Consider the following 14,589-nt stretch of genomic DNA (forward strand, 5'->3'; position numbering starts at 1 on the left):
GTTGACTAAGAGGAAAGGGCCATCTTGTTATGAAAAGCTCGTTACAAACATCTGCGGGTTGTGGAGGTCCCAAAAGGGGAGAACAAACCTCTCCCTGCTGGGCCTCTCCAGGTGGGAGGATGCAGAGAACTTGTGGTGCCCAGGGAGCGATGGGCCTGCAGGGCTGGCCTTCCCCCCAAAACATAACAGGGAGAGAATATGAAAAGAACATGCCTTCTGGTTTGGAGGCAGCTGGCAAGGACCAAGATTAACCCCATGGCTTTGTAGAAGATGACCAGAGCAATGAGAAGGCCAGGAGCTCCACAGCACGGGTGTGACACAGTGGCCGGGCGAGGGGGAGCTGTTGGGGGACAAACAGCCGAGCCAGGAGGCCTGGAGCAGAAAAAGGGTGGGAGCTACTTCTGTAGGGTGCCCGAGTCCCAGCTGCTAACCCCAGCACCCAGAGGATGGGGGCTTGGGGCCAGAGCAAGGCTGTGCTGCTCGCGTGCTCCTGCTCCCTCTGCCCGCCTTCTCGGAGCTCACCCAAGGATGCATTCAGCTGGCTGACAAAGAAATGCTGCCCTCTTCTGAAAAGGCATCCCTGCGCTGCTGCAACCCGCTGCCAGTTCCTGCCCCGGCAGGGCTGCATCTCCCATGGGTGCTGGCTGCAGAGGGTGGCTCCCATACCGACAGCACCGGGGCCGCGGGAGGTTTTGGGGTGTGCTGCCAGCAGGGCAGGCAGCAGCCTCGCAGCAGGGACATGGCCAGAGCCTCCCCACGTCCCAGCAGCTGAGAGCTAACAGCCTGCTGCACTTTGCCATCCCCTCTGTTACCTGGAACACGTCCTCAGCCCTTAAAGCTCCTTTAACTTCTCTGGGGGGGGGTTGTTTAGCAACACTTAAAGAGCTTGGAAAAATATCCTCACACACACACTTTTTGCAAAGAGCAGGGCAGGATAGGGAGCTTGCAATAAGCAACCCAAGCATGAGTTTGCGTCTCACCAGACTCACGGCATCCAAGAGCCCTTGCAGGAGCAGGAGGCTGGGCTCGGGATGGTTCTGGCTTGGGGCACACACCCCTAGGTCAGGCAGTCTTCCCTTAGAAGCTTTTGGCCTGCCACCAGTCCTAGTTTCTGCAGGGAAACATCTCACCAAAATCCACTCTCCCAGTTTGCTGGGAGCAGCTAAATGTACTCCCCCTAAATCTCCCCCCACTAGGTTCTAGTGAAGGTTCATCCCTCCCCACCAGCAGCCCACCTTCCTCCCAGCCCAGTTCTTATATCCTGGAGCAATTAAGGGCCCGACGCAGCAATTATCTCCCTGCCCACCCTTTGTGGTCCCAGCCCATATGACCCTGCAGCAATCCCCATTGCCCTATGGAGCAGGAGGAATTAGCACCTGGTGCATGCTCTATAGCAAGGCACCACACCGGCCTCAAGGGCTCACGCAGTCTTTGCTGGGGTCTTGAGAGCTGGGGCTTCATCCAGTTCATGCCCCAAGGTGTTAAACACTCGGAGATCTGGTCCAGAAAATGAAATAAGGACATTCCTGGGAAACGCCAGCCCTGGGGTCAGGCTGCAGCAGCCTTGCGGGATGCTGGCTGGGGAAGGATGGAGGAACAGGTCTCCGCCAGTGACAGGCAGCCGGAGCAAAGCAGCTGCAGTGGCAAACAGCTGCTCCCCATCTCCAGATCCACCCTCAAAACCTCCCAGGAGCCCTCATAGGCTCAGCAGGAGGCCCGTGGCAGGGGCTGGGTGCTGTTTGGGAGCTGGGGCCCTCCCCTGGCTCAGGTGAGAGGAAGGAAGTGGTGGGGAGAGGAGGAGCTGCGGAGCTGGGCGCTACAGGTGGTGCGGAGCAGCTCCAGGGGGTTCTGGTTGGTTTGCCCTAAAGTTGAGAGGGTGCTGAGGTGCCTGGTAAGGTAAGGGGGAGGTTCTGGGCAGCTTGGAGCTGTGTGGTGGATGGGGAGCAGGGGGAAGGTGCTGCTCCTTATGGGGTGTGTCAGCTGTGGGATGGGTGTCCCTGTGCCACCTGCCTGGTGCTGGGGACAGGCAGGGACAGGGGGTGCTGCTTGGGGCAGAGCCAGGTGCTGAGGGGCCTGGGGTGCTCTGGGGGTCCTCAGCGGGGAGGTGGGCTGTGGCCGTGTCACCCCCGGGGGGGCTGTCCCCTCTGCAGGAGCTGTGGGTGAGGGGCTGTGACCCTGCTCTTTCTGGGGGTGGTGTCCTCAAAACCCTTTCTCTTGCCTTGTCCACCCATTATCTCTGCAAATCATAACTTTCTCTGCACTGTGGCTGATCAGAGGCTCCTTCTCTCCAGAAATCCCCCCTGCTGCCACAGAGAGCTCCCTCCTGTTCCCTGCTGTGTGCTGTGATGCAGCAGGGAAGCTGGGCTCAGCAGCTCAGTGCCACCAGGGCTGTCCCCGTGACCTGGGCTTGGAGCAGAGTTGATGGAGGCACTGATGCTTCTGGAGCCCGCCAGTGCTTTCCTGCTGCCGTGCGGGGCCTGTGGGCTTTGGTTTATTCCTGGCAGTTCAGGGGAGGAGTGGGGGGAGACATGCAGTCCCCTCCTACAGGGATGTCTGGGAACAGGGCAGGGCTGAGCTGCTGCAGGGCAGATCAGAGAGGCTGGGTGCCTGCAGGGACAGAGGGCTCGTCCCTCTGGGTAAGGAGCCAGCACTTGCTGGGTGTGCTCTGGGGGCTGTGCTGAGAGCCCTCGTGGGTGCTGTGCTATGGGCTGGCCCTGCTGGTGAAGCAGGAGGTCTCCTTTGGGTCTCTGTGGTCCTTCTGGGGTGGCTGTCCTGTGTGCCCTCCTCTCCTGGGGGTGAGGTGGGGTGCAAGAGCCTGCTGTACGCGTGCTGTTCTGTGATGCCCAGCAGGGACCATGCAAACTCCAGCTTTGCAGACATGCACCTCTTCCACGTGCCTGCTTGAGTGTGGCAGAGGGGGGTTAGCTTCTGCTCTGGGTATGAGCAGGTGAGGTGATGACCGTACAGCAGGCAAAATTTTCCTTGCAGGTGTTTTTGCTAACAAAAAGCAGAAGCCATGCAACATCAGAGGCTGTGAAAACAGAGCTGCCAGGGTGTCCTCTGCCAGCCTGCGGCTCCAGGCAGCACAGCCCCTGGGCAGGGGTTCCCTGGGAGCTGGGTGATGGCAGCAGGGGTGAGGTGTGAGGACTGGGGAGCCCTCGTCTTAGCGAGGGCTTTGTCTGTTTGGGGGAGACTTAAATGTGCTCTTCTGAGTGAGGAACGTGGCTTTGATAGAAGTGAGCATGTGGTGTACGTAGCAGCTCCTTGGACTTCTCACCTCTCTGCCCCGAGCTTCTAAGGCCAGCCCAGGGCAGGAGGACTCCCTCCAAGCAAATCTGTATGGTAACAGCTTGATGGCAAGGTGTTGCCTCAAAGTAGTAGTTGCTCTTGCAAGTGCCAAATGTGGTGGTGTCCTAATGGCAAGGAAATCTCTCCTCCGAGCTGGGTGCTCTGGTTAGTGCTCAGCTTCTGCCCTGTTCTCTGGTGCTCAGTCCCTGGCTGGCCTCCATCAAGGCCCTTTGTATTTTTGCCTGTTTCCCTGGAAGCTGACCTGTCCCCTTGATAGGGACCTGTCCCCTCGATGGGGCTGTGCTTGCAGCTGTGGATCAGCTCTCCTAGAGCAAACTCTCCCCTAGCTGCTGCAGCCCTTTCCTGAGCCTGTTCCTGTCTCTGCCTTGCAGTCCCAAACAATGAACTATGTGGGGCAGCTTGCTGAGACCGTCTTCGTCACCGTGAAGGAGCTGTACCGGGGGCTGAACCCTGCCACCCTGACGGGCTGCATTGATGTGATCGTGGTGAGGCAGCCCGATAACTCCTTTCAGTGCTCCCCTTTCCACGTGCGCTTCGGGAAGCTGGGTGTGCTGCGCTCCAAGGAGAAGGTGGTAAGTGGTGCTGGCCCTGGCAGGATGTGTGCTGGTGCCCTTGGGTTCCCTCCTCTGGTGTTCAGAGAGCTGGGTCCTTCCCCTGTCACAGCTTCTTGTGTGTATGGGGAAGGACTGTGGTTTCTTGTCTTGCTGTGCCCTGATGGGTGAGCACGTTTGGGTGGACAGACACCTTCTGCCCTTTGCTAGGTTGACATCGAAATCAATGGGGAGCCTGTGGACCTGCACATGAAGCTGGGTGACAATGGCGAGGCCTTCTTTGTCCAGGAGTCTGAGGAGAATGAGGTCGGTGATGAAGAGGAGCTGCTGCTGTGTGTCCCCTCACTTCCAGGTGGTCACAAGGGTTTAGGTGGAGTGACCAGGCTTGGACTGCTGCATTCCATGGGGTGGCTGCGTTAGTCCCTCTTTGTGCCCAGAAAGGCACCTGCTCAAGGGATCTTACCAGTGTGAAGCACCCTGAGACCATATGTCCTCATCCCAGACAGGCCTTCCTCCCCAGGCATGGCTACTGGCCAGCCTGGCAGGTATCTTGAGCTTGGGATCTTGTGATGGGGTGGAAGTGGGCCAGATGTTGTGGCAGACTGTCTGCTCCCCTGGTGAGCAGGATGAGATCAGATGTGGCTTCTGGAAATCTCAGCCAACTCCCTACCAGGATGACTTGTGGCTGCTGCTGGCTTGGGCTGGTTTTGACAGCAGGGAGAAAGCACTAGAAACAAATGCCATCTACACCCTTCATAACTCTGGTCTTGTGGTGCCATCTCCTGCCTGCATCCCCTTGCCCTTATTAAGGATGTCTTTAACTTGTGGCTGCAGTGCTTTTTTTTTTTTTTTTTTATTATTTGCATGTCGCATGCACAAAACCTTCCCTGTAGGCCTAGACACAACCACCCCTGGGGCACAGCTCCGTGGTGCTGTGATGGTGGGACACGTTGGATAGACGGGAGCCATGGGCTGCCAGCCTGGAGAGGAGGGAGCTGATGGCCTCTGCCCATCCCTGTTCCAGAGGAGCATCCGATCCTGCCTCTGCACGTCTCCCATCCCCACAGAGGAGAGCCTGGAGAGCACCACTCAACCCTCTCATGGCCAGGAGGCCCCGAGCACTGAGGTGGCCCTGCGCAGGAGGAGGCAGCGCAGGAGGAAGCCCAGGCGCAAGGAGGTGACGGGCCCTGCTCCGGGAGGCTGCGAGGAGCCCAGGGGCGAGGTGTCTGTCTCCTTCATTGATCTCCCCAAAGAAGAAACTGGGTCACTGCAGGCGCAGGAGGCCCACCCTTACTCTGATGGGGAGCTAGCCTCCATGGACAGGTAAAAGATGGGTTCAAGGTGGTCTGCGCCCCTTTGGAGGGAGCAGAGAGGTGTGTGTGCCTCGTGGCTGGGGCAGGAGGGCAGGAGAAAGGACCTGGGGGTGTCAGGAGAAGGCAGCCTTCCTGGCTGACAAGGTCTGGCTGTGGAAAAGCTCAGGACTGAAGCACTTTGCTTTCATGGACCTCAGCTTCCCATCAGTCCTGGCAAATGGTAGGTTTATGGGGCAGAACTGACTCTCTGGGAAACCGGCCTTACAGGGCTTTTGGCCATAAATAGCCCTGCAAGTGACAGGAAAGCATGGGCTATATAAGGTGGAGCAGGCCCAATATTGCCTTCTCTTCTTGTAGCCCAGCCCCGAGCCATTTGTCTTCTCCCAGAAGTGACTCCGAGGTGGAGATCGGGCTGCAGGAGAGTTTTGCCCTAGGGGCTGAATCCCACATGCAGTGGGCCTGGGGACGGCTCCCTCAGGTAAGTGCTCTGGTGCCCCTCCAGCAGGCAGTGGGAGGGGGGCTGGAGCTCCTGGGGTAAGTGGAGGAGGCTGGGGCCAGGCAGCCTCAGAGGGCTGGCCCTCTGCTCCCTGATGCTTTGAGCAACTTCCCATCCTCAGACCCGTTCTTCTCTTTTTGAGGTGAATAAATCAGAATGGGTCGAACCAGCCAAGTCCACAAAGACTGCAGCAACCACTGTCTCTGTGACACCAGTGCCAGTGGATGAGAGAACCCATTTTCATGCCGTCTCTGAAGGTCTGGGAGGAGGTCTGTGCCCAGCAGGACCTCAGGATCCACCTTGTTCCTCTGCAGTGCTGGCTGATGAGCCAACACTCGTGCCCAAGGAAGGCAATGGCCCCCCTGGACTGATGGATAACCCCAGTGCCATGGGGGCAGAGAGCTCATCAGGGGCCACCTCAACCCAACAAGAGGAACAGAAGGGAGGTGAGAGGGTTGTGCTGGGAGCTCAGCCAGATGTGGAGTCCTCTGAGGGAGCTGCTGTCCTGAGCCAGGTGGGCTTGGAGAGCTGCGAGCCCCAGCAGAAAGGTGAGCAGGTGACTGGTGCTGCTGGGAGCGGTGTCTGAGCCCATGGACAGAGCTGGACTTGGAGAGGGGCTGGGTTCTTGGTTCAGCATAACCCCTTGAGTATCTTGGATATTTGAGGAGTGACATGTTTTCTTTGCTCCATATGCCACCAAAGCTCCTTTGCTTCAAGAAGACACTTTCTGATTTCCTACCTTTGACCTGAGACTTTCTTGCCTAGTTTTCTGAAGTCCATCCTCTGGTGTCTGCACTTGTGCAGCCTTAGGCTTCTCAGCAATGTAGACTATCCCTGAACTTGAATTGTCTGGCTGCTCCTGGCCTGCATCTTCATCCTAAGCATGCCAAGTCAGGTAGAAAATTACCCAGAACAAAGCATGTGTGTCTCCCTTGGTGCTGTGTTAAGGGCTTTGTTACCTGTCCTAACCAGCCTTACTCCTCCAGCCAGCATAAGTTCAGGAAAAAAAAATCTCTGAAGTGATATTTTGAACTCCTTCTTGTATAGAGAGGAAGACCACAATGTTATGATCTTGAATGAATTAGATGAATTACTTTCCAAGCCATCTCAGTATGTTTCCTTTCCCTCTGTGCATTGAGGATCCATCAAACGAAGCCCTCACCTGGGTCCCAGTGACATTTACCTTGAAGACATCTCTAACCTGGATGAGGAGCAGGTGGCTCTCTATTTGCCCAGGAGGTATGGGGTACCCCAGTGAGCAGGCAAGCTCAGACCTCCTTGAGCCCCTACACCAGGGCCGTGTCTAAAGCTATTGCCTGATGTTGCTGCTGTTCCTTCTCTTGCTGATAGTGAGGTGGAGCAAACTTCAAAGCCTGTCGCAGACCCCAGCATCCCTTCCTGTGTCCCGCTGCCATCAGATGTACCTGCTGGAAGCCCCACGGACTCTGGCTCTGATGTGATGCCTGCAATTGCCCTGTCACTGTGTGGAGGCCTTGGGGGCAGCAGGCAGATTTCTCGTGGTAGGTGTGAGGGGAAGGAAGGGAGTCTGCTGTCCTGAAACCCGTCGTGTACACCAGTGGTATGACAGCCTCTGTCCCACCAGAGAAGTTCATGGAGCACATCATCTCCTACCAGGAGTTTGCTGAGAATCCAGGGCTCCTCGATGACCCCAACCTGGTGATCCTGATCAACAAGAAGTGAGTGGCCAGCTCTCCTAGCTTTGTCCCTGTAGGAACACCCTGTAGGACTGTGACTCCATCCTAGACAGTGGGTGAGGGCTTTCTGTCTGTGCTGCAGCATGGTGACCTGGAAACAGCCCTCGCAGCTCCAAGAAGTGGTGATATTCCCATCCCTCTCATTTCTCCAGGTATTACAACTGGGCAGTGGCTGCTCCCATGGTCCTGTCCCTGCAGGCTTTCCAGAGGAACATTCCTGAGGTCAGTGGCATGACACATCTACTGCTTGCCCTTCTCAGCAGGGCTCAAATGCAAAGAGGGGCTGCGAGAGGCCAAGCTGCCAGGCTGGGGTAGCGCTGGGCCTCTCTCCTTTCCCCAGAGGTACGGGTGGCTTTTAGATGCATGTGGGTACCACTGAAGTCTGAAGAGTTGAGGTTCCCTTACCAAAAATTACCTGTTCTGATGTCTGTCTGTGCAAGGGCTGGCCAGATCTGGGCCTCCTGGCCCTCCGGGAGGGTTGGGGCTGCATAAGTCTGTTCTAGGGCTCTGTAGAGCTGGCTAGGGTTACGAGTGACTGATTTCCTCCTGTGTTCTGCCACACTCACAGCACACCATTGACCGACTGGTGAAGGAGAAGATGCCCAAGAGAGGCAGCAGGTGGTGGTTCTCCTGGAGGAGGCGAGAGTTCCCCGCAGAGGAGGTGTTTGCAGTGCTGGCTGTGACAGCGTGCCCCCGGGGGATAGGGGCCGTCCTGGTGGGGAGGAGGATCTGAGGCTGAGCATGAGAGCAGCCAGAGGGACCTTATGGCAGTGACCTGGGAAGGCTGCTGTCCCTTCAGGTCTCTTGATGCCAGAACAACACCTGGTAATGCAGCACGACAGACCTGGCAGTGGTGAAGCCTCTTGCCACATGCCCTTTGTGCCACAGCCCAGGCACCGCCTGTGCTTGGTCTCCCTGCCCCTCTCTGCCACCAGGCTGCAGCCCCTCTTTCATGGGACAACATCCCCTTCAGGGCAGGGGAACGCATTGCCACTGCTGCTTTGGTGTCACCGCTCTGGGTGGCAGTGAAGCAGCCCTGCCAGTGACTCCAAGGTGTTGATGATGCCCCTTTCCACCCTACAGCAGCAGTCAAGGCCAGGAAAGGCTAACATGGGGACACTGCAGCCTGAGTCTGCTCAGCAGAGGTGAGTGCCTCTCTCCTGCTAGGAGGCTCGAGCTGGAGCACCCAGGCTACCTTCAGGAGTCTGTGGGCTCTTATTTCTTCTAAATGACCAGTTGTTCCCAAATCTGCCTCACATATGAGGACAGAAAGCTCTTTTAAAGCTCTGGCTGACTCTGTCCAGCCAAGCTCCTCAATGGCCAGGTGGGTGGGTTGTCCTGGGTCCCCTCCAGTTCTCCTCTCATGCTCATAGTGAAAGCTGTGGGCAGCAGAATGAAGGCACTGTGCTCTTCCCTTCCTCATGTAGGCAGGAGGAGGAGGGGTCCTCCAGTGACGAGGAGCCCCTGCACCCAGGGGATGCATCAACAACAGATACCTCTGCACAGAAATTTCTGCCAACCTACAAGAAATCCCTGAGGCTGTCATCAGAACAAATCGTATGTACTCTCCTCCTTCATTCTCTGCTTGGGTGTGGGGAGGAGACCCCCTCTGAATGGGGTTTTCTCTACTCGTGACCTTAAGGTTCTCTAGGGCATCCAAATATTTTGCCCTGGGTGGCTCCTGTGTAGGGGCTGTGGGTCTCTGGGCTGCTCAGGTGTTAGTCCTGGCCTGTGGAAAGCTTTGGTCTGGCATGTCCCAGTGCTGGTGTATTGTGCTTGTTCCCACTTCACTGCAGGGGAGGCTGAACCTGCAGGACGGCCCCAACGAGGTGGCATTCAGTGTGACAACTCAGTACCAGGGCACGTGCCGCTGTGAGGCCACTATCTACCTGTGGAACTGGGACGACAAGGTGGTGATCTCTGACATCGACGGCACCATCACCAAGTAAAGGGCCCTTCTCCCTTCCCGTTCCGTGCTAGGGGAAGGTGTCCTTCCAAGGCTTGCACAAGCAGCCAGGAAGGACCCCAAACCCCACTGCAAATCCCACCAGGTTGGATCAACCTAACCTGGTCTCCTTTTCTTTTAGGTCAGATGCTCTTGGCCACATCCTACCGCATCTGGGGAAAGACTGGACTCATCAGGGGATAGCCAAGCTCTTCCACAAAATCCATCTGTAAGTATCAGATCAACCAGGAGACCCCAAAAGGAAGCAGGAGGCTGATGGAGAGACCAAGTGGGAGCCAGTATGGCTGATGGAGGAAGATGATGGAGGCTTTCACTGCAGACACTTGAGCTCCTGCCCTGTTACCAGCAGTGTGGCATGCTCCAAGTGTCTCCATCCTCTCCTCTTGTTGCAATCCATGAGACCAAAGATGTATTAGAGGCTGCTGTGGGTGCCTGAAGTAGGGATGGGGCATTTCCCCAGGCACTGGGGATGCATGATGGTGGGTGGAGGTTCTGCCAGTGAGGTGCAGCTGGTGGTGCAACCATGGGGATGAGAAGACCTGACAGAAATATAGCAGGGAGGCCACACACACAGCCCTGTGCCTTTGTGTCTCTGTGCAACAGCAGCATAAGGCTGTGCCTAGCATTTCCAGCCCCTTGGGTGGGTGATGGTCGCCTTTACAGGCACCCAGCTGCTGCTTGCCCTGTCCCCCAAGGGGCCAGACCTGCCCAGGGGTGCGATGCTGCCCTGGTGCACCCAGCCGAGGCTGGCAGCAGGTCCCAGCTCTGTCTCTGCCACCTGGCCTCTGTGGCCACTAAGAGGCAGTGTGAGCCTGCAGATGGCTCATCTCCACCTCTCAGCTGTCTTTTTTTACCATCTCCTGCAGGAGCTCGGTGCCACCCCTGCCTGAGCTGGTGGCTTGGCAGGGGGCTGTGACCAGCTCCCCACACACCTTGCTGAGCCTGGGAGGGGATGCAGTGCTGTCATCTGCTGGCCTGGTCCAGGGTGACTGAGCTCTGTGCAGGGCAGGAGGCAACTGTGGGGCACCAGGCAGCAGTGGCACCTTGCAGCTGGCGGCTCTGCTGCTGGGCAGGGGGCACATGGCTCCCTCTGCCCTGGGGGTCAGTCTCAGCCTGCATCTCCTCTGGGTGAGGGAGCTGTGAAGGCACCGTGGGTGCTGAAGGGGTGAGCAGGGTGTGGGCTCAGGCCAGGTACTCAGCCTCCCCCTCCATCTTTTGGGGTAGGAGGGTGCTGTGCCTAGGTCACAGCTCAGAGGGTTTCCCTGTGCTCTCTCTAGGAATGGCTACAAGTTCCTCTACTGCTCGGCCAGGGCCATCGGCATGGCGCACGTCACCAAAGGCTACCTCAAATGGGTCAACGAGCAAGGCTGTGCCCTCCCCAAGGGCCCCATCCTGCTTGCCCCCAGCAGCCTCTTCTCTGCTTTCCACAGGTACCTGTCCTCTCCTTCCTCGTGCTGCACCCCTGGGGGTGGCATTCCCCTCCCCATACACCCATCTCAACACTGGGGGCTGCTGCAGCCTTCAAGTGCCCTCCTTGGCACAGGGTGCTGCTCATGGGAGGCAGCAGGGGAGCTGCCTGTCCTCCTGGAGCTTTGTGGTGAGGCTCTTGCAATGCACAAAAACCCTTCTGCCTTCCCAGTCCCTTCTCTGAGCCCCCAAAGGGCCTGGCTGCATGCAGTCCTGCCCTGTGGGTGCTGCTCTGACCTCTCCTCTGTGTACATGCCTTTGTGCTTCAGGGAGGTGATCGAGAAGAAGCCGGAGGTGTTCAAGATTGCCTGCCTGACAGACATCCAAAACCTCTTTGCCATGAAGCTGCCCTTCTATGCAGCCTTTGGGAACAGAGCCACTGTGAGTGGGGGACTGGGGCTGGGCTGGTGGTGGCTCCTTGCTGCCCCTCTCACACGTTGCTGTCCCCCCTTGGCAGGATGTGTACGCATACAGGCACGTGGGCCTGCCCGAGAGCCGCATATTTATGGTCAACCCGAAGGGGGAACTGGTCCAGGGGCTAGTGCAGAACCACAAGTCAACGTAAGTGCCCTGCTTGTTCCCCTCTCCTCTGGGCCCTACCACCCTGGTTTAGAGCAGGAGCAATCTTCACAAGACTGCTTCAAGCCCTGCTGTTTTGCCCGTTATTGCTGCAATTCCTTCCGTAACCCTATAGGTACGAGCGGCTGTCGGAGGTGGTGGAGCTGATCTTCCCTCCCCTGGGGCAGAGGGGGAGCATCGCTCTGGCGTGCCCCGAGTACAGCCACTTCGCCTACTGGAGGCCTCCCCTGCCTGCTGTGGACTTGGAGGCCTTCTCCTGACCTCTCACCTGTGAGTCCTGGACCAGGACTGGATGTTACAAACATCTCCTTGGTTGCTGCAAAGGACTCTTGTACTTCTAACAGCAGGTTTTGGACTCCTACTCTCAGGTCGTGGTGTGCACTAGGAGCACCCCTTCTCAAGGTGCAGAAAGGGTGGGACAAAGGGCACTTTGACCACCAGAAACTCCATTTACTGAACTGAACTTCCTACAGAGCCTGTGTATTAATGCTCGTTATCTCTAAAACCTGTCTCTTAAAGGTGGAACTGGGTCACTTATTGATGAGCCTCTGGCATGACTACTGCTACCTGCAGCTTGGTAGCCTGTGGAGTGAAGCTGTTGCGTGGCTTAACTTGTAAAGGTGGATGGAAGCTGGAATTTTGAGTGCTTTTTCACTAATAGCAATAATTAATAAATTATTTCCATAAAATCCAGGCTGCCTCTTGATCACTATAGCCTTATGCATAGGAGTGGGAGCCGGACTTGGTGTCTCTTTGTGATCCTGGCTGGAATTATCCTGTGGGAGGGCCTAGATGAACTTCAGCTGTGCTTCTGCCTGCCTTGGGCTCCTTTCTCTGCTCTGGCATCTAGCTTCTTCCCTGCCTGCTCTGTGCAAGTGTAAATCACTTCCTGCTAGGCTGCCTGCCCTCTCTTCCTCTCTAAATAGCCTCAGTGTTTTAACTTAACAGAATCCTGGTGTTATACTTCTTTCCCTTAAGCCACAGAAGTCATTTTGATACTGGAAACCTCAGCAAGAACTTTATTTTTTTCTCTTCCAGTACAAACAGTCTTTCAGCTTTTAAATCTGAACAAATGTACAAGGTTTTTTTTAAAAAAACAGCCTCTTACCAGCAGCAGTTACCAACTGCCTCGGAAAGCTGCCCAGGGCAAAAGCGAGCACGTGGGCAGTATCTCCTTCCCTCTCTGCAAGCAAAGTAAAAAATGCCCTATTTTATACAAAGTTCCTTTTGCTTTTAAACAGGGATAGCTGAGAACTGAAATAAATTGTATCTTCAAGTGACTAATCAGGAATAGTCCAAACATAGCACCATGTTCTGGAAGGTCAGACTTCTTCCTTGTCCTAGTTCTGTTATCACCAGTCCTGGCTCCCTCTGTGCTGCAGGAGCCCGTTCCTCTTCAGCTGCTTTTTAACCAAACCCTGGCTGCCCAGCTCCCCTGGAAGGGGGTGAGCCTGGTGCTGGGTTCAGTTTTCTCTTTGGTTGCTACAGCCCTTTTTTTGTCCCTGGTGTGTGAGGAGAGGGAAGAGGGCTTGGGCAGGATGTGCTGGTATGGTGAGGGTTCCCCTGCACCATCACAAAGGGCTGGCTTGAGGTCCCTCCCCTGTGCTGGGGGAAGAAATCAGTCTCCTGTTTAAGAGCAGGTTTTTGGGGATGCCCAAAAGCAGCTAGAGGGTGCTCCTCAGCTGTAGAAGTGATTCACCAGCTTCAGTATGGTCCCAATCAGCCCAGCCCTGGGCATGGTGCTCACTGCTCCCATGGCACCTCCTGGCATGGGGTGGGAGCTGGTGTGGAAGTGCCCATCAGCTGCAGTGCTGAGCTGGTAGAAAAACATATCCCTCTGCTATAACGGTGCCAGAACTGGCCAGGAGGAGGCTCTTTAATTTCCTCTTCATCCTTTCTGGTAACAAAGCCCCTGACGGCTGAGCAGGGGAGGATGTCCATGCTGGTCTCCCTGGGAAAGGCAGATTTTGGTGAGACAGCCACCTGCTCCATGGGACAAGGCTGGCACTGCTCAGGAACACAGCGACCTTTTCCAGTCTTTGTGGGAAGCCAGAGTGAAGCTGGGTAAGTTGCTTTGGTTTTTCGTACCGCCTCTAGCCCTGCTAGAGGCGGTACCTCTCCTTTCCCCAGGGCTGAGCTCAGGAGAGGATGTCTCAAGATGCCCTGCTGGGTGCTTGATGGTGGCACAGGTTCCTGGCTCCTCAGCATTCTTGGGACTCAGAGGACTGCAAAGAGGAAGCAGGATCCTGGATGAGGAAACCCAGGCAGAGCAGGTGAGGCCTCATGCTCACGTCCTGGAGCAGCTGCACCTCGCCTGCCCTGGGATGAGATGGGGGAAACCACGTTCACAGTTTAAGCAGTAAAACAGGAGAGAACCAGAGCTGGAAGGCAGGAGACTGCTCCCTGCCTGGCTTTGTCTCTTCTGAGACCTACACGCACACACGTCTTTGGGAAAGACACAAGTTTTCCATAACCCTTCACATCAGTCCCAGGTGTAATCAGAAAGCAAAGTAAACAAAGCGGAGGGGAACTGCAAACCACAGCAGCCCCCAGGGACCGCCTGGGTTCGTGCAAATGCTGCTGGGACAGTTGATAGCTGCTCCATGTGGCTCCTCAAAGTACAGCGAGGGAAAGGGGGCAGCAAGAGCAAGCTCTGCACTCAGCTGAGCACTGGGAAAGGGAATTGTTCAGAGATATAGACACACATACCATATACACATGTGTTTTCCTAATGCATATCCTCACGTGCTCTGTAAGGCATGTGCGTTTGCGTGAAGAAGGGAGCAGTGTAAATGGATTTACCTTATGCAAGGAGGGCTGCCATCTCGAAGAGGGGAGTGCAGCTCCCCAGGAGCTGTGTGAGTACGTGTTTTCTTTGAAATCCACAGTTCCTGTGGTGAGTTTTGTTCCCTGCAAGGAGCCCTGGCTCTGTTCGGTCCCTGGATTAAGATGCAGGTGGTCTTTAGGTCAGAGAAGCTCTATTCCTCAACTGACAACTACAGGGTTTTATTCTTCAAGAAGCGATAAATCCACAAAAATAAAATTTAAAAAACGTCCCCGCCTCCAGCTTCCTCCTGAATCGTCCTTCTGGGGTCATCAGCCCCAGAGCCAAAGCAACGCCCCCGGCCCCGAAGGCAGCTCCCTGCTCCAGCAGGGCTGGCACAGCTGCGAGCTGCAGAGGCGAGCACACACA

General features: G+C 56.2%; 1 protein-coding gene across 1 annotated transcript; it reads left to right on the forward strand.

The window, feature by feature from the left end:
* Window positions 1-3,689: 3,689 nt before the first annotated feature.
* On the forward strand, window positions 3,690-11,656 carry LPIN3 (lipin 3). The gene is made up of 17 exons (XM_032198508.1): window positions 3,690-3,881; window positions 4,071-4,166; window positions 4,885-5,183; window positions 5,531-5,651; window positions 5,812-6,217; window positions 6,809-6,908; window positions 7,020-7,189; window positions 7,273-7,366; window positions 7,537-7,606; window positions 7,953-8,099; window positions 8,774-8,941; window positions 9,181-9,329; window positions 9,472-9,558; window positions 10,628-10,780; window positions 11,087-11,198; window positions 11,275-11,378; window positions 11,512-11,656. The coding sequence occupies exons 1-17, from the start codon at window positions 3,690-3,692 to the stop codon at window positions 11,654-11,656; spliced, it is 2,613 nt and encodes an 870-aa protein (XP_032054399.1).
* The last annotated feature ends 2,933 nt before the right edge of the window (window positions 11,657-14,589 follow it).

The sequence above is a fragment of the Aythya fuligula genome, chromosome 16 (assembly GCF_009819795.1).
Source record: "Aythya fuligula isolate bAytFul2 chromosome 16, bAytFul2.pri, whole genome shotgun sequence".
Classification (NCBI taxonomy): domain Eukaryota; kingdom Metazoa; phylum Chordata; class Aves; order Anseriformes; family Anatidae; genus Aythya; species Aythya fuligula.

Excerpts from the sequence above, each read along its gene's own strand:
- LPIN3 (XM_032198508.1), top strand. The coding sequence starts at position 3,690 with ATGAACTATGTGGGGCAGCTTGCTGAGACCGTCTTCGTCACCGTGAAG. Across the intron at positions 6,909-7,019 it reads GCTCTCTATTTGCCCAGGAG|TGAGGTGGAGCAAACTTCAA; the intron begins GTATGGGGTACC and ends TCTTGCTGATAG. Across the intron at positions 11,379-11,511 it reads GTGCAGAACCACAAGTCAAC|GTACGAGCGGCTGTCGGAGG; the intron begins GTAAGTGCCCTG and ends GTAACCCTATAG.